A 22,061-nucleotide genomic window follows, 5' to 3' on the forward strand; every position below is an offset into this window, starting at 1 on the left:
CCCCCGGGGCAGAGGTTTGTGGTACCACATGTTTGGGGGGGCCAAGGCAAGCGCTGCTTTTGGGGTCTCCATCCTGCCTTTGGGGAGCCTTTCCATAGGGAAAGGCCGGGTTCTCAGCCAGCAGGGAGATCAGTCTAAATCTGTCTCTGACTTGGGTTCGGTGCCAATAAAACCATTAGGGAGCAGAAGAGGATTTATTCCCACGCTGGGAGGACCAGGAGGTGGGGCCCGGGTCCTGCAGAGCTCCCCAGGGAGGAGAGGTCTTGGGCTGGATGCGGCCCCTGGGGCTGGGAGACACTGGATGCTGCTGATGGCATGGGTGGATTGGGAGCAGCTTTAGGGGGATTTCTATTCCTAAAATAGGGGAGTCGTGGGCAGCTGGGCACTGGGCTGTGGGCACCGGGGATCATCTGGCTCTGGAGATCCTCCTGTCACCAGGATTGCCAGCTGTGCCAAGTGCTGGTGCAGGAAGCATCCCTAATCCTCACTCTCCCCAGCCTCCCCATTCTGGTTTTGGGCGCACCCCTGGGCCAGGGACCATGCGCTCAATCCCCAGTGGATGGGGAGGTCCCCTCAGGAAGGACAAATCCAAACCCATCGGATCCCACGTCCAACCCTCCCTCCAAACTGCCAAATAACGATGACAGCAGTGCTAATAAAAAATCAATAACCATTTATTCGATACAGCTGTTTCATACATACAGTACAGGGAGCGCCTCCGCAGGGGCTCGGCTGCTCAGAGCTGCTCGGACAGTACTCTCCAACTGAGGATTTGTCAATGATTAACAAAAGAACAGATCGTCACAAATCGGGAGTTTATTATAAGATAGTTTACCGTTAAAACAATTTTATTTTTTGCAAATAAACACTTTTTAATATATATATTTATATATTTATATATATGGTTACAAGTGATAAATTGAAAATTCTTTTTTTTTTCCTATTTTTTTTTTTAATGTTTTCATTTTTTCCCCAAAATACACTTATGCACTAATAACTGGCATCGACGAGAAACATTCGGATATGCCGTGGGATGGGTGTCACGAGGAGAGAAAGAAAAGAACAAAATGCTCCTCCCAAGGTTCCTGGGTGTGAGAGATGCTCCAGGCCCAGGCAGCTCCATCCACTGTGGCTGGATTTGGCCCTCGCTTCCCGCCTGGAGCCGGCACAGCACAGCCACCCTCACCGGGGTGTGGTGTCAGTGCCAGGGGTTCCTCAGCCACAGCAGCCCCTCATGACTGAAGCCTTCCATGAGGTCTTCCCATGGAGTTGCAGTCCATCCCTGCTCCCACAGAGGTTTAGCCCTTTCCTTGGGGACACGGGTGACGGGATGGTGGCTTTCCACAACAGCGGAGGTGTGGGACCACAGTGTCACTGTCCCCAGGGTGACAAAACTCCCAAATCCTGCAGATGAGGGGATGAAGGGGACAGGACACCTTGTCCCCCCATCTGGTCCTGCAGCCTCTGCCCATCCCTCTGGATCAAGGTGGTTTCCCAGCTGGTGCTGCCTCACTAGGAGCACCTGAAGGGGCACAACCCGCTGGCCCCAGCAATGCCACTGTGGTGTCACTCAGCCCTGCCCACTCGCTGGCAGCTGCTGGGGTCCTGGCATTGCTCTGGAACCTTCCCCGGACAAGCAGGAGAGTTAAGGATGTCTCATGGAGAAAGTGGGGGAACATGTTCCTCTCTGAGTGATGACTAGTGGGGAAAACACCTTTTCAGGGGAAAAAAAAACCCTTGAAGATTTCATTTTCTCACGGAAATTCCCAACTGACCGCAGTGCTGCCCTCACCGGGGCTGTGCACGTTTCCCAGGTCTGAGGGTGACAGGGACAGCACCAGGACTGCCGCTCCTGCTGCTGACCCCAAGATCCCAGATGGTCCCTGGGGTCCCCTCCAGGCTGGTGTCACTCTGTGAGGTCACCACAGCTGTCCCTGCTCCTCTCAGGATGCTCCTTTGCAGACACTCTTGTTAAGGAAGCAGATGTTGGGTTTTGATGTGGACTCCCTGACAACTCCCCAAGCCGGCCCTTCCCTGGGTCTCCCCTGCCCTGAGCAGCTCCCAGGGCTCCCCCCACATGGAGCACAGTGCTGCCTCTTAATTTAATCAACGAGAAGCCAATTAATTGCACATTAATGAGAACGGAGCCCCAGGCTCTGCCCAGGGGGAGGCGGTGAGGATTGTGTGGTGACCGTCCGAGCCAGCAGCCCAGGCCACCTGGGTCACCCCTCCCTGGGTCAGGACATGAAGTTTTCCCGAGGGCTTTCTTCGGTGGTGGGACATGATTTTGGGATGCAGCGGCTCCCTCTGCCCCTTTGCAGAGATTTCAGTGCCAGGTCCCCATCTCTGCCCGCTGTCCCCTTCCTGCTGCTGCTGGCCTCCCCAGCAGCCCCAGTGTGCCCCCCAAACACCCTCTGGGGGTGGGGGGTCACTGCCCTCCCACCCATTGTGGCTTTGATGAGGGCACACAGGCTCAGCACCAGAGCACGCCACTGCCAGGACAGCGCCCCAACGTCCCCATGGTGACAAAGAGCGAGCAGCTCCGAGCGTGCACATCCTACACCTCCTGGAGCTCTCCCCCTTCCCCGGGGAGGCAGGATCTGCCCCGGTGACAGCATCCAAACACAGATCCAATGAAGAGCAAGCAGTGACCAGGCTTCGTCGCAGTGACTAATTAAGCTTTCTCACTAATTGCCTCGAGGCCCAGCGCAGCCAGCAGTGCTCCAGCACATTCCCTCACCCGCAGGCACGTGCCCAGCTCACTGGGTAATGCAGAGCGTGGATCCAGGGGCCAGAGCCATGGGCAGAGCAGGAGACCTGGCTCCCCGAGAAGCCCTGGCTTCAGCCACCACCATTCCCCCTCCCTGCCCGGCTGGAATAACCTGCCAGTGGAGGATGTTAATTATGACTGAGCCGCTGCTCGAAGCCAGGGAATGATACCAAGCCTCTAGCGGGCAGCAAGGAGCAGCGACTCCTCGGAAAGCGAGGATTGAGGTTTGAACTGATTAAAGCAAAAGCAGAAGCTCTCCCTCCGATGCCACTTTCCTGGCTCTGCATAGGGAAAAAATCGAATTAAGGTTTTCTGTTCTGTTACCGAGAGGAAACATGCCTGTTTCCCAAGGACCGAGGTAGCCTGGTTTTGTCTGGAGACGGATTATGTCCTGGTCCAGGGAGGGAGGGTTCCCTCTGGGCTGGAGTGAGGTGTGATGACCGTGTCAGCACAGGTGCAAAGAAGAGCCCGGGGAAGAGCACAAGCAGGGACGGCACCACAGGGACCTCCCATCCCGAGGGGGATGATCGGGGGCTCAGATGCATCTTTGGGAGCAGGAACTCCCCCCACAGCGGGTCCCAGCCCAGAGGGACGAGGGGAGCGAGAGGTGGCCGGGCAGCGGCTGGGCTCGCCCCAAAGCAGGACCCGTGATTGTCACTTGATGCTGCCCCGTCCCCATCACACACCTCCCACGGCTGCAACTGGGGAACCGAGACCCCATTCCTCCCTTTAGTGTGATTGGATAGAGCACAATGGGACTCTCAACCACCCTTGGATGCCCCCCCAGGTTGGGGGGGCAGGTTGTTGGCTGCCATCTCCCCCTGACCCCGGCACCGCCAGCTGCGTTTGCAAATACAATCCGAGCACAGCTCCCTCACTGCGCCCCCTCCTTGGTCGCACTGCCACGCTCCACGGTGCCCACAACATTCCCCCAACCTTCCATTAAACCCTCCAACCCGACCAGTCCCACCTCCCGCTCTCGCCCCCCGCACCCCCAGCCCTGGTCACACTCCGTGCCCGCGTTCCCTGTTCCCTCCTCTGCCTGCGCCGCTGAGACAAACCCTGCAAAACCGACACCCCACGGAGCCGATCCCTGCCAAACGCATTCACCCTCGACCTGAGGCAGCGGGGAAAGTGCTGCCGACCCCCCCCGGCATCCGCTGCTGGACCCTCTGCCCGACCAGGTCAAACATCTTTGGAAACATTGCCCTGGAGCTGGAAGGCTGGGGCCCGCTGGAGGCTGCCAGGCAGGCGGGCAGCTCCCTGCCTCGGCACGATGCTGCTGGCGGAGGGTCCCCATCCACGGGACCCGCTGCTATTGCACTTCTCTTTCACTCAAGCGTCACCAGTTTGGCGCAGGGGAGGGAAATCACGGGCTGGGAGAGGCAGCGGGGTCCCACCGAGGGGTATGTACAGAGGCAGGGGGTGGAGAACGGTCCAGCTTCCTTGATCCTGTTTGTTTTCCAGTGTGAAACAAGGTCCGTGACTTGTTTAAAGTGGTTAATTGGTATTTTCTGTCTTTTTTTTTCTTTTTTTTCCTTTCTTTTTGTAAAAAGAGGGTGAGAGGAGGGTGGGGGGAAGGGAGGTGGGATTGGGAAGGAGAGGACATAAAACCGGGAGAGACCCCCACCCTGTTACCCTGGGCTGTAAACGAATCCTTGGACATGAGTCTCTGAGCTGCTCATTTCTCAGGCATCTTGCTGGCTCCTCCCTTCCGCTGGCCTGGGGGCTTGGGGACATGCTCGTCCCCCTCGGGGCTGCCCCGGGAGCCTTCCCAGTGCTCGAGGGTTTTCTTGTGATTAGTCTTTGCTGCCACGCTTTCTTTACCCTTTGGAGACATTTCTGGAGGCCTCTCCTTGGGTTTCCTCCCTCTTTTCTTCCCGTTTGTGCTTTTCTTTTTCTCCTCTTTGCTGGAAGAAAGCTGTTCCCTGTTTTTCTTTTTCCGGCTGGCCTCTGAGGAGGTTCGGAACCAGTTCTGTGTCCATGGGGTGACACGGGGGTTAGTGACTGTCCAGGGGTCAGGCACTGGCACCAGCACACAAAACCCGAGCCGGGGCCACCCCACACCCCGCTGGCATCACCTCCCCAGGACAAAGTGCTCAGCCTGGGGGTTTTGGGGACACCAAAGGGGATAGGAAGGACCCCCCCAGGCTGTCACAGCATCATTGATGCTGCTGGGAGCTGGTGCCGAGCTCTGCTCTCGGCAGACATGGATGAATGGATGGATGGATGGACGGATGGATGGATGGATGGATGGAGAGGGACAGCCCAAGGATGGGCACTTTGGAGCAGGGACCATCCCAGCCCAGCTCCAGCTGCTTCCTTACCTCCGAGTGAGCCTTGATGATGTGGTACTTGACGCCGCTCTCGGAGCTGAACTCCTTCTGGCACAGGAGGCAGCGGTACTTGCCCACCAAGTGGTCTCCCTGCAAGACAGAGCAGCCTCCTGCAGAGCCAAAAGCGGCCCGGAGGGGTGGCCCCACCGGCCCCAGCCCGGCCCTGACTCCCCTGTGACCTCAAAGTGACACAAAACAAACGCTTGTGTCTAAAGCACCAGATCTCTGCTGGCCTCGGTGCCAGGCCAGGAGCTCACAGCCACATCTTCTCTCTGATCTTCAGCCTGTGCTGCAGCCTGTGTGTCCCCAGCAACACCAACGACATCGGGTGTGTCCCGGGGCTGATGGGGCCATTGCCCTGTGTCCTCACTGTCAACAGATCTGTGATCTCCCGGGACTGAACCACTGTCAGATTTATGTCCAACACTCACCTAATTTTCCTTTTACGCTGTCAAAGAGCCACAGTGACTGCTGGATTCCTGTCAACAGAGCCCTGGTGGGATGACGGATCTCCCGGCTCTGCTGCAGGTCACGGCATGCGGGAGATAATGTGCTCTCTCTTGACGAGGGGGTTATGGATGGGCCCCTCCAGGCAATATATTTCCTCCCTGGGAATTTCTCTGTAGCTGTAAATCTGGAGTTAGATGGGTCTCTCATTTCAGGAGAGGGCAGGGCTGGCCCCACTACAGAATGGCTTCAGGAATACTCATGCAAAATCATCTTGGTGCATCAACCCCCACTGAGGATGGGGTGCTGCCTGGGAGCAGCCTCCATTCTCACTAAGGCTTGATATATTGCAACCAGTTCTGCAGGATTTTACAGTAGGAATCACAGGCCAGCTCTGGAGGGGTTGTGATTTATTTATGCCCAATTTGGTGGCACATGTATCCAAACTAAATCCTCAGTAAGGTGAAGAATCCAACTGATGGCAGTGTGGGGGCCACAGAGCAGCAATTCCCCCAGTGCTGACCCCCAGCACCCAGCCCCAGCTGTGCCAGATACAGAGTGTGCAGCTCTGTAGTTCATGGAAAGGCTCATGCAGATCCTGGCTGCTTCCTGTGTGTGGAACCAGCCAGAAACCAGGTCCATTTTCTCTTGGACAGCAAAGGAGCTGCCCCAGTCTCCCGTGTTTGCTCTTTTATCCTGCATAAATCCAACTTCTCCTGCTGGATCTCTGCAGCCCATTTTCTAAATTATCTCATTAAGAGCTGCTGTTCCAGCTAGCGCTGGAGGAAAGCAGGAGTTGGTGTTTTTAATAACCATGGGATATGGATTGGAGCTGCCTCCTGGAAGCTCCATTCAATGGAAGCTGCAGCTGGAAATGTTCCGGGGTATAAAGCTTTAGCAGCTCTTACTTGGTTCCAATTTGAGGGACCTACTCTGAGCTCCCAATCCCTCCCCTGTGGCAGCTGCAAGCCACTGGAGCTCAGGGCTGCTCCCTCAGGCAGGAGGGCATTGGTCTCTGCACGGACCGGCCGCCTCTTCCAGCCTCAGCTCATCCCAGGAGGCACTGCAACAGCATCCTTCCAGCTGTACTTCCAGAGGGGTTGCAGGGCTGCCTAAATCAATGGAGGAAGACTCCTGATTCCCACCTGCCTCAGGGAACATTCAGTTTCTGACCTCCAGCTCCTTGGCTCTGAGGTGCTGGGGCTGATGTGTGGCTGTGTGAGGTGCTGGCCATGTTGGGTAGTCAAGGGCTCATGAATGATTTGGGGGCTGCAGGAACCAGCTGGGCAAGGGCTACTGAGGGATGGGGGGACACGAGGCAGGATGGCTTGGTCCCACTGCTGTGTCCCTGAGACACTCCATGTGTTAGAGGTCTGGGCTCTTGAGGGAGATGTTCGTGTTGTGGGACCTCTGCTCCACAGTTGGGATGGCAGCTACATCCCCTCCATCCCATCTGCTCTGCTCGAGCCTCTCTGCCTCCATCTGCCTGCTGACAACTCACTGTGAGCAGCACTGCCTGGGCAGCCCTGCCAGTGGCCACCATCCTTTAACCTGTGCATTGTCCCTTGGCCTGTCCCTTCCAAAGCAGCTGGGGGGGAAGAGAAAACCAAACCCCAAAGACACCTCTGAGACAAGGGTGTAAAAGGAGGGACCCACCTTGTTGCAGTTGGCCAGGTGAGCTTTCAGCCCCGAGACGCTGGAGTAAATGGCTTCACAGAACTGCAGGAAGAAACAAAGCAGGGTTAGACACGATCCCCCTCATCTGCCTTCCTCTGAGCCAGGGCCAGCAGCCCGCTGAGCCAGCACAGCCACCGGTCCAGGCTGAGCAGTGTGAGGTTAATGCTCTGTGAGGCGCCGAGGGCTCTGGTCACACGTTTCCTATTAGTGCTAATGGGAGTCATGTGGCCACATCCCTCTGCAACAGGCTGAAAAACGTCTCCCCTAAATGTCTCCGTGGAAAACGGTACATTTGCGAGCTGTCGGGAGGTCCTGCTGGGCTACAGGAGTTCTTGGAGCCACAGCAGAGGCTTAACGGAGAGGACAAATCACCAGGGCAGCAGCATGACCAGTTTCTGAGCAACGTCTTTTTCAAGTGCCTGTGTATGACATTAATTAGCCAGCCCGGCTCCCCCGGCCTTGTGGGAACAGCCTCCTTCAGAACTCCCATTAGCAAGGCTTTGTTTGGGATGATAAATCCAGGCCCTGCACCAGGGTGGGGTTCACCTCCCTGCCAGCTCAGGCCAAGACTGTGTTTCACAGGGAGATGAAGTGCCTGCACCATGCCCTGAGGTTGCTGCCTGTCACAGGGCTTTAAAAAGCTTGGCTTAAATCCAGCCCAGCTTAACTCTGGGAAAAGCAGGTTCTCTGCATTAAAAGGCTCCTGAGCACAGGATGCACAGCCTTTGCCCGGTCTGGATCTCAGGAGCTTTCCAAAGGCAGCTCTGGAGCCTGAACTGGGCAATGCTGAACCATCAGCCCAAGACTGGCCCAGTCCCCAAGGGTGAGCACACCAGGAGGATCCCAAAGGTGGGACATGCTTTGATGAGGCACAGCAGCAAGCCCAGGGAAAGGAGATGAAATGAGTGTCTGAACATCACTGTCATCTGAGGCCCAATGAGAACCTGCTTTGGTGGGTTTCTGGCCCCAAAACTCCCCCTTTCTCCTGCAGACTGAGACCAGCCGGCCTGTGGCAGAACAGAGACAGTCCTTACATTGTTGGGACAGTTGATGCGGCCCTTCTCCTTCACTTCGTTCTTCCAGTTTTCCAGCAGCCTGGGATTGAGCTTTGGAAGCCCTGGTCGGGTGTAATTGAGCTGCGAACAATAGCAGAGGATTAGCAGAGCTGCACACCCCAGCCTGGTCTGTGGTGGAGTCCTGCCTCTTCACACGGGTCTTGTCCCCACCCGAAGTTAATCGGAGCTGAAAACTACTTGTGAGGCTTCCCCCAGAGATGCCATTCCCCTCCCCAGGCACTGCAGACTGTGGGGGTGGCTCTGCCCACTGCTGTGCCTCCGGCAAGGAGTCCCCAGCAAACAGGAGAGGGGAGGCTCCTGCTCCTGCTCTCAGGTCCATGCCCGGCCACAGGGCCAGGCCTGGACCCAGTGTTTTCGGTGGATGGTGTTGGCACAGCCCTTCTGCCGTGTTTCATAACCGGGGGAATAAACAACCCTGCACACTGGGCAGAGGGGACGACGCCAGGAGCCTCCATGGCTGCCTTCCATGGATGAATGGGCACAACCCGTCAAACAATGAAAGGCTCTTGTGCCTCTGCCTCTCCTTCTGGCAGGGCTGCTCCTTCCAAGTGCTTTTAATTACCGTTTTATTAACGACTTTGAGGGTTAGCATAGCGGGCCGGCCTTCCCAACCCCAGTTCTGCATGTTCAGCACAAGTCAAGGCTGCAGCTCCGGGCATCTCTGGGCCTCCTGGCTGCTGTGCCTGGCCCTACCTGTGGGGTCGGTCCCTGCCTGACACTGTGCCACCGTGCCAAGGTCTGCAGGGGACACCAGCCTGCACAGCCATGCCAGCACGACTCCCAGCCCACCCTGGTGAGCTCTGCCAGAGCCGATGGATGTTGTTTGGGTCTCAAGCCCCAAACTTGCCCTGAGTGGGAGCAGTGCTGGGTGAGCCCACAGATGACAAGGTGCAGGCGTAGGTACCTGAGCATGTGCCACTCTCCATGGGCACCTCCGAGCATGGACCATGGCTGCATCCCTGGATGGAGAGGACGCAGAGCCAAACAGTGCTCGCAGAGGTGCAAACCCAGGAGCTGTTTTTAAAACGTTCCCTGAGGACCCGGGGCTGGTGGTTCAGAGGCAGCGGGAAGCTGGCTGGATTTCTTTTCCAGCTGTGACTTTTCCTGAACATGCTGATAAAGTTGCAAATCTGCCTTTGTCCAGCTCCCCCCAGCTGTTCCCAAACCTCCCTGCAAAGGGAAGCTCGGGATGTGGAGGGCTCAGATGCCAACCGCTCATTTCCACTCAAATTGAAGTGATCTATGTGCCCCTGCTGCCTTCCCCTTGGCACGTGGCAGGGCACGGCCGGAGCAGGGAGCCCGTGGAGTGCTGGGCTCCATGCGAGGGGCACAGGGCCTTGCAAAACGGCGCCGCGAACGCCGGTACAGATGGATGTGGATGTGGAAAACTCCCCCGAGCCCCAGCGTGCTGCTATTCTGTCGTGCTTCGTGGCTGGGGGAGATGCCAACAGAGCTCTTTGAAGCTCTGGGATGGTGCATCTACCAAGCGCTTGGTCCCCCACCCAGGGAAGGCAATGTCACCTCCAGGGGAGAACACAGGAGTCCCTTTCAGCAATTGATACTGAGAGCCAGGATGCCAAACGGCCTCCATAATTAAAAACCAATCAATCCCATGAATGAGCAAACATTAATGGTAACCGCACACAGCCCCAGCAACAACCTCTCCCTCCGCACATCCCCGGGGGAGGAGGCGAGGGGGGATGTTCAGAGATGTGGACTCTGCTGCTCTGCTTTCCCACTCCAGAGAAAAATCCCTCCCCGCTCTCCTCCAACAGCCCTGCACAATAACATGCAAATCCCATGTCTTCCCGGGGCGCTGCGGTTCTGGGAATGTCAAAGTCATCTTTATGTCTCTATTAAGAGGGAGCCCCAGGCATGGAATATTTTATATTTTTTTTCTTTTCCATTTATTTCCCTCAAACAGCCTGTAAGTGAAAATCTTCATGGCCAAATCATTAAACGACTACAACTGGTTTTGGCTGCAGCCCATCTCTTCTGAACAGTCGAAGGATGCTGGGCTGGGAAGGTTTGTTTTCTTTGACTGACGGTTTTATTTAATTAACTTTCATATTTCAATCCTCTCTGCTCCTTAGACAGCTCTCCCCTTCCCCAAAATATATCGCGGTAAATGAGAACCATGTGGGATGTCTCAGCCAAGGAGCGCCCCTGGAAGCCTCATCCAGGTCCCCAGCACGAGGCATGGCTCTCCCAGGGCCCCGTGGAGGCTGTGGGTGATGCTGTCTTGGAGGTGAAGCCAAAATGCACCCAAGGGTGCTGGATGGCAGCCAGGTCCCACAGGAGGGTCACACCACGCCGGCGCTGCCGAGCAAGGGGAGGAAGGGCGGACTCGGCCCCGCAGCTGGAGCTGGGATCCGGTTTGGCCCACCAGTGACACGAGTCCGCAGGGCTCAGCCTGGCTCCCCCCCAGATCGCAGGGCCATTGTTTTGGGGGATAAACCCAAGCCAGCCTCTTCTGCTCCGGAATTTATCCTGGTTCCAGTATAAAACCTCAAGCCTGGAGATGACTTTTCCCCTTTAGCTTTATGACTGGCCCACAGCAGTCCTTCGCTCTGAACCCCCGGCACCCCACAGCATCGAGGCTCCATGGGGATGTGCAGCATCCATGGCTGCCCTCAGCCCTGTAACAGCACCACATCCTGAGCCCTGGGGAGGTGAATGGGGTGTTCTTGCATCCCACAGAGGAGCTCTGCATCCCCCTCTGTACAGGATCGTGGCTGCCTGGGCTGCAGGAGCCCAACACCATCTTCAGCACCTCGAAGCAAGCAACACCACCTCGAGCTCTACCAGGAAGGCATCACACCATGAAACAGTGGGATTTCCATGGCATTTTCTCCCCTCTTGCCCCTTAGATGCCTCTTCCCTCTGCTCGAGGAGGTTGTTTCTCATCCCCCACTAGATCCCCGGAGCCCACCATTGCCTGCCTATGCCACCAAGCTGGGTGTTCCCTGCAGCCTCTCACTCCTTCTGTGGCAGCCCCAAGGCTGCCCATGGGCAGCGAAGGCCAGAGGAAGGTCAGAGGGTCGGCAGCATCTTCACGGAGCTTCTGCAGAGGGGATTTTTCCCAGAAAAGCAGCAGGGGTGTGCCCTTCCCCATCTGACAAGCCCAGCAAGCGGCTGTTGTGAAACACCCCATCTGTTTCAGCTTATCCGGAGGCAAATAAAGATCGGAGCGAGAAAATAAGACTCCAGTGTATATTTAGAAATGCTGGATTTGGTTAGCGCAGACCGAAGGCAGCGCAGGGCCTGGGATCGAGCAGCAATCGTTTATTCTAATGCCATTGCTTTGGTGTGAAGGAATCCATTCTCCTGGGGAAAGGCGAACGCATCCCACCACGGGCCACCAACGGGATCCAGACCCAGCGTCCCTCTCCCCGGCTGGGACCAGCTGCCACGTGGCCACAGCACAGGGGCTGCAGTGGGGCTGTGCCTGCTGAAGGCTGCAAACCTCTGTATCCCATCGGCTTGCTGAGGAGCTGTGCCTTCCCCTGGGAAAAAGTTTTGCTGCCTGGAGAAGGGATGGAGAGGAGGGGTGGCTTTCTTCATCAGCTTCCTTGGAATCCATGTTGACTGCTGGGACCGCTGGTGTGGAACTCAAAGAGTTCAGGGATGGAGCTGCATCGTTTGGGTGTATCCATCCACCACTGGTTACAGATCAGAGCTGGGACTCATCTGTCCCTCAGGAATCCTGGAAATCCCCAGGGTTTGCTGAGAAGAGGCAGGAGCAGCTGAAATCTGCTGCCAATCCCTGACATCCCACCTCTCCCCAGGTCCACTGAGGGGCTCTGCAGACCCAGCAGCATACTCCCCATGGTTGGGTAAGGCTCAGAGGGAAGAAGAGGTGGTGGTGCGGCGGCTCTTCTGGGAATTCCACCATTTCCCATCAGTCCTGCCATGCTGGTCATGGTGAACTGGTGTTTTTCTTCCTGCTGCTCTGGTGGCTGTGGGCTGTCAGCTCCCTCGGGGACAGCCACCACACACACTCAGTGGGGTGGTGGCACGGGGACATGGGGACACTGCCTGCTGCTCTAAGCCTCCCACATGGCACAGGGCTGTCCTGCCAGCACAGCTGAAGGCATTTCTGAGGGAAGGGCTGTTCGGGGCTGTAACGGGGTCAGACTGGGCACTTAGTGGCATGTTTGAGGCGCTCACAGCTGGGAGGTTTTTTCCACGCCCTGAACTGAAGCAACTTGTAAACCCAGAGGGGTCCTGAGCGACGCGAGACGGCTCAGCAGAGCAACACAGAGCGTGCTGAAGTCAGCAAGTTCCCACCAGCCTCCCCAGGCAGAACCTGCCTCCCACCTCCTTCCAGCACCGCTCGTCGAGAAAAAATGTCATAGACTGAACAGATTACGGAGTGTTGTCAAGGGAACGTGACAGCCACTGCAAGACATACCCACAGGCACACACAACTATGTACATATTCACCCACCACACTGATTGCCTCCAAAATCCATGGAGGATTTCATGCAGGGCCTGAGGTCCCGATCCTTGTTTCGTCACCTGGGAGCTGATCCAATTCCCCCCTTGCCCATTCTCAATGCAAAACTGCTTCTGCCAACCTCACAGCAATTCCTTGTTTTTTAGCACCAAGATGGGGCTCAGTTAAACTCAAACAATTAGACTCTGAACACAAGAGATGTCTCATAAAAAAACCCCACCAGCATTTCATGGAGCAATTACAGCAGCGCTGAGACCTTTACGATGCCTTTGTATGTCAGCCTGAACATGTGTCCCTTGTCCAGGCCTGGGGTCCTGGCTGCTCCTTCAATTCAAACAGAAAATATCCAAAGTCATGAGTAAGGGAAGCAATTCCAAAAGGAAAGAGAGGAACACAAGAGCTGAGGCTGGAGGGGGGAGAAGAGAGCAGCACACCTCTCCTCATGCAGTATTTGAAATGAAACAGCTACTTTGGGCTTGATTTTTTTATGTTATAAATGCATTGCAGCTGAAGTCATCTGGAAACCAACAATGGCACCACCAAGCAGTGGGGAAATAAAAAACTTTGCAACCAGTTCTGGCCCTAGAACCCCCAGCTCTGCTCTGTGGCAGCATCATGGTTGGATCCCCTTCTGTGCCAGTGCCTCACCAGGATGTCAAGGTGGGTAAAGAAGCTGCTGGTTTGTTTCTGTGCTGGTTTTCCAGCTGCCTGCCACGTGCAGACTGGGATCTGAGCCAGGCTGAGCTCCTCTGGGTCTCTGCAGGACTATGCTCTCCCAATGCCCTCTGATCCACACTCCCATCTTTGCAATGTGCCCAATATCCTGCCCAGTGTGAATTTTGGAGCTCTGGACAAGAGATACCCAACTGTTCAGAGCAAGGAATAGACCTGGCACCCAACTGCAGAGTTGCCTGCTCAGGAAACAGGCCACAGCTCAAGCAGAGACTTGCAGGATGGCTCTGCACTGAGTTCTGGCAGATGAAAATACTCTGATTCCCTCTCTTTTTTCCTCTTTTACACTGAAAAGGTTTACGATTTGCTGCTGCTTCATTCCTTTTACAGTCCAGAAGGAGTGTACCTGGAGGGAATTTCAGCTTTGGGACGCTCCCAGGAATAATCACTTCTTCCCACAGCCAGGAGGGAGATTTGGTTTAACCAATGCCTACACAAAGCTCAAACCTTCTGGAGCCCCATGCAGACCCCACAGCACCGGGCCACGAGCGCATCGCTGCTGGAGCCCGCAGGGCTTAGCCCTGCCTCCACTCTCCACCTTCCTCTGCTCACAGCAGCACTGCTCTGGGATGCTGCAGGCCCTTTACCTCCAGGAAAGCATCTCCCAGAAGTTAAGGAAGAGACGTGAAGGGAGGGAATTCTGCCTGGAGCATCTTTGCTCTCTGACAGTGTAAGAGAGATCATTTCAGGTCCGACCTCTGCTCTCTTCACATGCTCCTCTTGGCTGCCAGCACGGACCAGAACCGACCCTGCTCCACAAACAACATCCTGTGGGCTGGACTCTGATTTCTCCCCAAAGCACCACCCTTTGCTCCATTCCACCCAGTGGGAAAGGGCAAAGCTGCCTGCAGCTGGGAGCCTCCAGACCACAGGGGCTCAGCCTGTGCTGGGTGGGCTCTTCAGCAATAAATCTACCATCACAGCTAATTAATTTAAGACACAGCAAGGGAGACACGTGAGCCCTCAGCCATCTGGGGCCAGGCAATCATCCTGGGATCTCTGTGTACAGCTGGGGCCAGGCAATCATCCCAGGATCTCCATGTACAGCGGGGGCCAGGCAATCATCCTGGGATCTCCATGTACAAACAAAAGGAGAACTAAAGGCTGCTCACCCGCTTCGTTTCAGGCACCAAGTCATCCTTCATCCTCCGCTTGGTCCAATCCCTGGCGAGCTCATCCTCCGCTATCTCCTGGAGGTGAAAGACGGCCACTTGGGCCGACGTCCGACGGATGCGGCCGCTCGGGGTCCTCTCGAAATCTTCTATGGGAGCAGGCTCCTGCTTCACCTCTGGCTCCTCCGGAGGCTGCAACAGAGACAGAGTCAGGAAGGGCATGACAAGAGAACAGGTGAGCTCTCCGGCCCTAGGATGGGGATGCTGGGATTTGGGCTGTGTGTTTCCAGACCTGCTTTGCGCCTCTGCACGAGAGCACTGGAACGAAGGGAGCACCCACCCGCTCAGCCCAGCAGCCAGCCATGAGACAGACCAATTGTGTCCCGCGTGTATAAATGTCTCCAGTTATTAGAGTTAGGGAGTGATTAGCGTTGGATGCACTGTCAGGAGGGATCAACAGAACAGAAAGGGATGCTCCCCAGGGACAGATCCTGCCACCCCAGCCGGTGCTTGTGAGGGAGTGGCCTGAGCTCTGTTTTTTTTCCCTGCAGAGCATGGATGCAGAGTGGGCTGGAGCACAGCCCAGTGGGCACTGGGGAAAGGGAGCACTGACGATCGCATCGCTCCTGTAAATACAGTACCCTGCCTTTTTGCAGGGGCAGAGGGGCCTCCAGCCTGTTTCCCCCAACACTGCAGGGTACAACACGTGTGTGGTGATATGAGGGAGAAAACAACATCAGCCCGACGTCTGCACCTGCCTTGCCCGGCCCGGCCCTGCCCGGCTCTGTCCTGCCCACGGGCTCCGCAGCAGCTCTGCAGTCCCCCCCAGGGGGAGGTGGCCCAGCTCCTCGGGCTGCGGAAGCATCCGGGGGGCTCACCGAGGCCGTGTGTTCTGACCGCACATGGTAGTCGTGGCCAGCCTTTGATTTGTACTTCTTGCTGCAGTGTGGACAGCTGAAAACAGGCTTGTCGGCCTCGGTGAGCTGCTTCCCACACCGCTTCTGGTGGTACTGGTAACCCATCAGGCTGGAGAAGTTGGCCACGCAGCCCTACGGAGATGGGGAGAAGGGAAAGGTTAAGGAGGGCTGGGGCTTCACGAGCCCATTTTCGAAAGGTTGGGATGCCGTTGCTCCAGGAAGGAATATCCCTGAGGAGCCCACTCTGCAGAGTAGATTCACCAACCTGTCCCATCCGAGTGATGGGGGATTTGACAATCCCCAAAGAAACACTCAACAGTGCCCTGGAGGGATGGGGGAAGCAGCCCCTTCCCCTGGCACTCCCTGCCCCCACCACATGGACAGAGCTCTCCAGACAAGACACACAGTGGGCAGTGGGAGGGGAAGGCATTGGGGAGGCACTGCCTGCATGGAGAGCAAAGCATCCGCGGGACAAACCTCTGCCACACACCCCCCCTTACCTGTTCGTGACTTGTCTGCAACCAGCTCGGCACTGTTTTCAGCGTGGTTTGCTTTGGTTTTATGCTGTGCCCGGGACAGTGCCGGCTGTGCCCCTTCCTGACTTCAGGAGGCAGAACCTGCCCTCCAGTGCTCCTCAGCCTGCCCTGTGCCCACCCTCTTGCCAGGCTGGCCTGTCGCCAGAGCACACAGAGCCAGTGGGATGGGGACTGGGATGGCTGAGCTAAGGTAGAAACGTAGAGCGCGTGCCAAGGGATGGCCTGGAGAGCACATGTCCCTCCGGAGAGCGCATGTCCCCCTCTGCACAGGACTCACTCCTTCCACCTTCTCATAGAACGAGAAACAGGAATCTTTCTCGTACCTCATTGGGGCATTTCAGTTTTCCCATCTGCTTTAGCACTTTCCTCAGCCTTTCCCGCTCTTCCTGTTCGCCAAGTCCAGCAGTTTCCACAGGAACAGGCTGGAAACAAGGAAGTAACAAGCAACAGAGTCAACCATTTACTCATGTCCTCTGTGCCAGGAGTGGGTGGTAAACCCCTGCCTCTCAGGAGCTGCCCTGGGCTGGAGGGAAGCTCTCCTTAGGAGAGCTGGATCTCCCACTGCTTTGCTGTTATGTGCTGGATCTGCTCCTGCTTTTCCTGTGTTTACACCCAAGAGGTCAGCTGAGAAACCCAGGAGCAGTTCCTGCATGGAGGATTCACCAGCCAAACTGAAGAGCAGGAGATTAAGGCACAGGTAAAAGACAAGTCACAACTGGTAAGCATGGGACATGTAAATATGCGGTTATGCCTTGCCCTGGTATCCTGGAGATGCACACGATCAGATTTTTAGAACAGCATCTAAACTGATGCCTGCAAAATTTTATTCATGATAAATTTTGTGGCTGCTTCTCCCATGCACGGTGGAGAGCTAAAGACCAGATTTTGAGATTCGTGCAAGGCAGAACCCATCAGTCCCAGATTTGTGGGCACGGTCTTAGAGGCAGAGCTTTGCCACTCAAAATCCGCCTCACCGTACTCACCGAATCTTCCCCCATGCCGGGATCTGAAATCCTGTTTTATTTTTTCAGTCTTCTGCTCTACTTATCAAGATGAACATGAGCCTAACTCGCTACCAGGGAAGGGAAAGCTTTTCTTGGTAGGGAAGGGGGAAGGCCGCTGTCTGGGCTGAGCAGTGTGTGAAATGCTGCAAAGATGGTGCTGTGATGCCTCCTTTACAAAGATCATGGAAATAGGACTGCCAATGGCTTCATCTTCTGCATCTGCACAGAGAAATAAGGCACGAGACAAGCACAGCCCACCTCCCTTACCTTGCTGACATGTTCAGCCATGGTGTGGTAATTCAGCCCAGCTTTAGACTTGAACTGCTTTTTGCAGTGCTGACACTTCAAGGCGTCCTGCAGCTGAAGGAATTAAAGACAAGTCACCAAGGAGGTCACAGCCCACCCTTCATCCTTCCAAGGGCTGCTGCTGCCTGTGAATAACCCTGTGGGTGGCTGTTGCTGCAGCAGTACCCAGCGGTGGGACCCAGCAGGCAATGCAGCCTCCCCATCCCTTCCTGCAGGTCCAAGCTTTCTCTCTGTCGTCCTGCATATTGTTATCAAACCCATATGCCCCAATTTTTGGAAAACATTTCACTTTGGATGTAGATTTAAAGCCTCACTGGCTGGAAACATCTGGACCTGGTGTCTTGGTCTTCCTGTTAAAGGGTTAGGAAAGAGAAGAAGCTTTGATCTACCGATATGTCAGCGGACTGTGCTCTGCAGCCCTGTTAACTAAGACAGATGCTGGTGTGCAGTGCACTTTCTGGGTGCCTGGGCTGCATGAAATGATGGACACAATCTCAGCAGAATCCTTCCTGCCTCATACTGCTCCGCTGTTTGACCCAACTCGGCCTCTTGAGTGCCTGGGGAGATGCATTATCTGCACACCCTGAGCTACAAGGGGCACTTGCAGACTGCATGAACAGATCTTGACTTTTGCTGGGGCAGGGACCAGAATTTACTGACTGAGGAGGTGAATGACAGGGAGCCAGTGTCTGGATGGCATTCCTGCTTCTCCCGCCTGGTGCTTCACCTTCACCACTTCCCCTTCAATCAAGCCTGGACTAAAAGCTGAAGAGAGAATGAAGATAGAGCTGCAAATCCCTCCTAATCCTGGAGCTCTGGGGAAATGAAGAATAAACTCACTGCAGCCAGCTGGGAGTGACTCACTGGTACCTGTGCTCCCAGCGGTTAATCTTGTTCCAGACTCAAGCACTTGATCCTAACAAGGTGGACACTAACAGCTCCTTGACCCAACAGATGCCAATGACAGTCAATTTGGGGTTTACTCCTCTGGTCAACAATTTAGCACGTGCCATGTCCACGTTCCAACAAGCCCTCCCACCTAGGACACCAGGAGAATACACCTGCCCTTGTTTCCTTCAGGCCCAAGCATGTTGCAACCATCCCCATCCGTTATTTCCTTTCCAAAACCAAAGGAAACAGGTGGACACTGCTTGGTGACAAGCAACAAATGGAGAAACCAATTTTCATTTTTTATAAGAGTTTTGGGATCCTGCACATCCTTGTCCCATTACCAGTCATTAAAGCAGAGAGCAAGCCCAGAGGGTGCCTGCACTCCAGGGTGGCTTCTGATGGGGATCACATGTGCCTGTGGCAGTGTGGCCTCACTAAGGACATGCCACAGGTTCATTTCAGGGATGGAATGCTCCAAGCTGGACCTGTGGTTACACACCTGAAGCTTGGGGACTGTCCTGCCTGGGCTGGGATTCTGAGAGCATCCCAGCTGCCTGAGCAGCACAGCCAGCCCCGGCAAGGACTGTCCCTCCCAGGAGGGTGACAGAACACTCCCTCCAAGGGCTGGAGCCCCGATTCCTTGGCTGAACACCCGCTGGTCTATTTGCGGGGAAGACACCACTGACTGCTCCAGCAGAGCTGTGCTCGGCAGGTCATCCAGCCATGCATCCCACATGGAGCCAACTTGGCTTGGGAGATGCTCCACAGGGCAGGAGATGTGACCAGTGACAGTCAAGATCCCCACTCTGCTGAGGCCAGGAGCATATCAGAACAGGCAGGATCCTGCCCAGCATCGCTCTAGTGCAGGGTTTGAAAGGGAGAGCAGCCTCCCACTGCTATATAAATAGCGAAGCAAAGGCTGGGGAAGCATTTACAGAAAATGAATGTGGAATCAAAGCCCAGCCACATATTTTCAAAGCAGGAGGCATCGATCCCACGTTGGCTTTCTGTGGCGACGGTTCTGCACCGCACCAGGTGACGGATGAAGACGTAATCCTGCGCTCTGATGGATGGTGGTGTGGCAGAGAGACAATTTTTCACTGTATCATTACTGAACTCCTGCATCCTGACAGCCTGCCTGAGCACATCCAGGCTCGGAGTCTCCCCAAGACGTGCTCTCGTGCAACCACAGTTTATCTGGCCTGCACAGCACACAGTGAAACCCCACAGCCAGAGCTCTGGAGGAGGCCAGATTAGAGACAATCCCAACAATCCCTCCAGCCTTAAAACTATTTGTTTAGCTACTAGAAATACCTAACTCTGCTAGAGACACTGGGGCCAGGGGCCCAGACTACAGAGGGATTCAGGATTGCTGAGAATCAGTGTCCAAATCCCTCTGAATTGATGCAAGGCAGCCAGCAATCCGAACTTGACCAGCAAGTGTTCTATCAAACACAGCCCTGAACTGGTTTTAGGAGAAGCAATGCACATTTATGAGTGGCACATGTACACATCCGTTCCTCTCCAAAATCCATGTGTTTGATTGAATAAAGCAAGGCCTTACTTTCTGGCAGACATCCATGTGCTTTTTGAGCCCCACAATAGTTTTCCTGGTTATAACACTGCAGGTTGGGCAGGAGACTTCCCCCTTCTCGCTGATCTCCCGCTGCCACTGGTCCTCTGGGTTTGCTGGAAAGGGAGAGGAGAGAGGTGTAACACTGGCTGGGCAGAGGACTGCCCTGTCTAAAGCCTTGATTTGGTAAGCTGAAAAGCTCTCCCTGCCCCACACTCCTGCAGCTGCCTGAGCAAACTGGGTCGCTGGGTGACTTCACATGGAGTTACCAGACCTGCTGACCTGGGAAAAAGAGGTTCACCTTTCCAACCCTGCTGGTATCCTGCACACTGGGAGTTAAAAAAGGATAATGCCTCTGGCCACCTGATCTTGCCCTGCTTGCAATAACTTCCCCTTGCCAAATGAAACAATTAGCGGGAGCGAAACAAAGGTGAGCGTCTCGGCTCCATCCGGACGTGTGCCTGGAAAACTTCCCTGGCAATCCCCTTCCCGGTAGACACGGAGGTAGCTAGGGGACTGCTGGCTTCCAGGCATCTGTTTATTTGAATGACCGTGGACAGCTTAAAAAAAGCTTAAAATAAGAGATTCATGAGGCCAAAACCTGCTCCCAGGTCCAGAGTTCACGTCGCGTTCTCAGCAGAACAGCGCTGAGCTTCCAGCAAGGGAAGCCTGGGCTGAATAAAATCCGCCAAGTCTGTTTATTTGGATGCTCTTGCATGGCTGTGAGATCAGAGAGTCGTTTATTTGAATTTGAAAGCAGTGTAAGGCACTGCAGCTGTGTTTATCTTGCACATCCTGCGTTCCTCCTGCTGTCAGAGCTCCCAGGGAAAGCAAGCAACCTGTGCCTGGGATGTAGGCTGCATCTCGGAGAAGGTGTAATCATTCCTAGAGTTATGCACTGGTGTCATTCATGGGGATGATGTTAGAAAAATGCCATCATCCCACATGCTGACCCAAACTGTGGTCACAGTGCAGCCAGCTGGAACTTGGCTCTCAACTCCCAGCACTTCCATCGCGCTGACCTGGCAGCGAAGTGAAGGTAAGGTGCCCCTCAGGATGTAAACTGTGCCTGCATTAACGTTTTAGGAGCAGTGACCGTTCCCACATCTGTGCTGCACTTCAAAAGTGTGCTCCTACTTCTGATTTTGTGCTGCTTCTCCTGGCAAACCTGCTAGAAAACGGCCCAGCAAACAATTTGCTGGGCCAGGAGGGGTGCAGGGACCATGAGCTGCAGGTGAAGGTGGGGACTGAGCAGATCACATGGAAAGCAGCTAAGCTGCACACAAAGCTGCTGCCTGTGCTTTGCACCCTCCAGCCTCACCTGCTGGTAGGTGCACAGCAGTTTCCTTCTTCACAGCAACTCCTGGAGATTTCTTTTTCAGCTCCTCCATACTGGTGTTTCCCTCCAACTTCTTGGCTCGATGGGCTTTTGCCTTGTCCTCTGCTTTGACAAGACCTGTAGAGAAAGAGGATACTTCTTCAGTACTTGCTTTAATACCTTCAGAGCAACTTGCATTTAGCAGGTAACAAATCTCTACCTCTAACCCCGGGACACTGAGCTGGCTGTAGGTCTGCCAAGGCTGCATGGTCAGGTCCATAATTATGACAAGCAATATCCTCACAGATTGTGGTGTTTTATAAATAGCATCATTTCCCCCAACCCAGTCAGTTTATGAATTATGGAAACACCATGGCAAAGTGAGGTAGGAGGCCTCTAGCCAGGCAGACAGGACAGGGAGGAGGGAATAGGGTGCTTTGCAAGAAACTGAAGGGGGGAACTAGAACAGCAAATTCAGGATATAAAAGTGATGTTCCTGCTGATGCTCCTGCACTGGAAAAGCTGTTTAACTCCCCTGGGTCCACCCCCCCCAAATCCATGTGCAGTTCAGCCCTGTGCTTGCGCTTCCACAGAAGGTGCTGGAGGCAACACGGCAAGTGCCAGGGTCAGATCCACACTTGCCCCACAGGGGTCATGTCCTGCTGAAAACCCAGGGTCTGAATGGAGACAGCACCCCATGATGGGCTGGGGCACCCTTGTCTTTGGGGAGTGACTGTCACATGGGCAGGCATAGGCAAACATATGCCCCATCTTCCCTCTCCACCTGAGGCAGCAGGTCATGGAGGCACCTTGCTCTCCAGGAACCTACTGCAGACGTTTCAATCTATGGCAGCGCCTCTGCGGGGAAGTTAAGGGAAACAAGCCCAGACTTCCCAGGAGCCAGGGG

The 22,061-nt window shown here is 55.2% G+C and overlaps 1 protein-coding gene across 4 annotated transcripts in view; it reads right to left on the reverse strand.

Annotated features, from left to right (window-relative positions):
* Nucleotides 1-653: 653 nt before the first annotated feature.
* ZNF512B (zinc finger protein 512B) overlaps nucleotides 654-22,061 on the reverse strand; it is a 29,349-nt gene continuing 7,941 nt past the window's right edge. For 2 of the 4 annotated variants that reach the window (XM_027697297.1, XM_027697299.1), the window contains exons 7-16: nucleotides 21,158-21,292; nucleotides 19,828-19,952; nucleotides 17,334-17,426; nucleotides 16,386-16,484; nucleotides 15,368-15,658; nucleotides 14,610-14,801; nucleotides 8,265-8,366; nucleotides 7,210-7,272; nucleotides 5,098-5,196; nucleotides 654-4,745 (exon numbers count right to left, since the gene is read on the reverse strand). In XM_027697297.1, coding sequence (XP_027553098.1) covers nucleotides 4,452-4,745; nucleotides 5,098-5,196; nucleotides 7,210-7,272; nucleotides 8,265-8,366; nucleotides 14,610-14,801; nucleotides 15,368-15,658; nucleotides 16,386-16,484; nucleotides 17,334-17,426; nucleotides 19,828-19,952; nucleotides 21,158-21,292 — 1,493 coding nt within the window. In that variant the 3' untranslated portion in view covers nucleotides 654-4,451. The remainder of the gene's footprint in view (nucleotides 4,746-5,097; nucleotides 5,197-7,209; nucleotides 7,273-8,264; nucleotides 8,367-14,609; nucleotides 14,802-15,367; nucleotides 15,659-16,385; nucleotides 16,485-17,333; nucleotides 17,427-19,827; nucleotides 19,953-21,157; nucleotides 21,293-22,061) is intronic. The other 2 variants (XM_027697300.1, XM_027697301.1) reach the window with 1 other exon arrangement.

Source organism: Neopelma chrysocephalum, unplaced genomic scaffold (genome assembly GCF_003984885.1).
Source record: "Neopelma chrysocephalum unplaced genomic scaffold, ASM398488v2 Primary Assembly neopelma1_119, whole genome shotgun sequence".
In the NCBI taxonomy this organism is placed as follows: domain Eukaryota; kingdom Metazoa; phylum Chordata; class Aves; order Passeriformes; family Pipridae; genus Neopelma; species Neopelma chrysocephalum.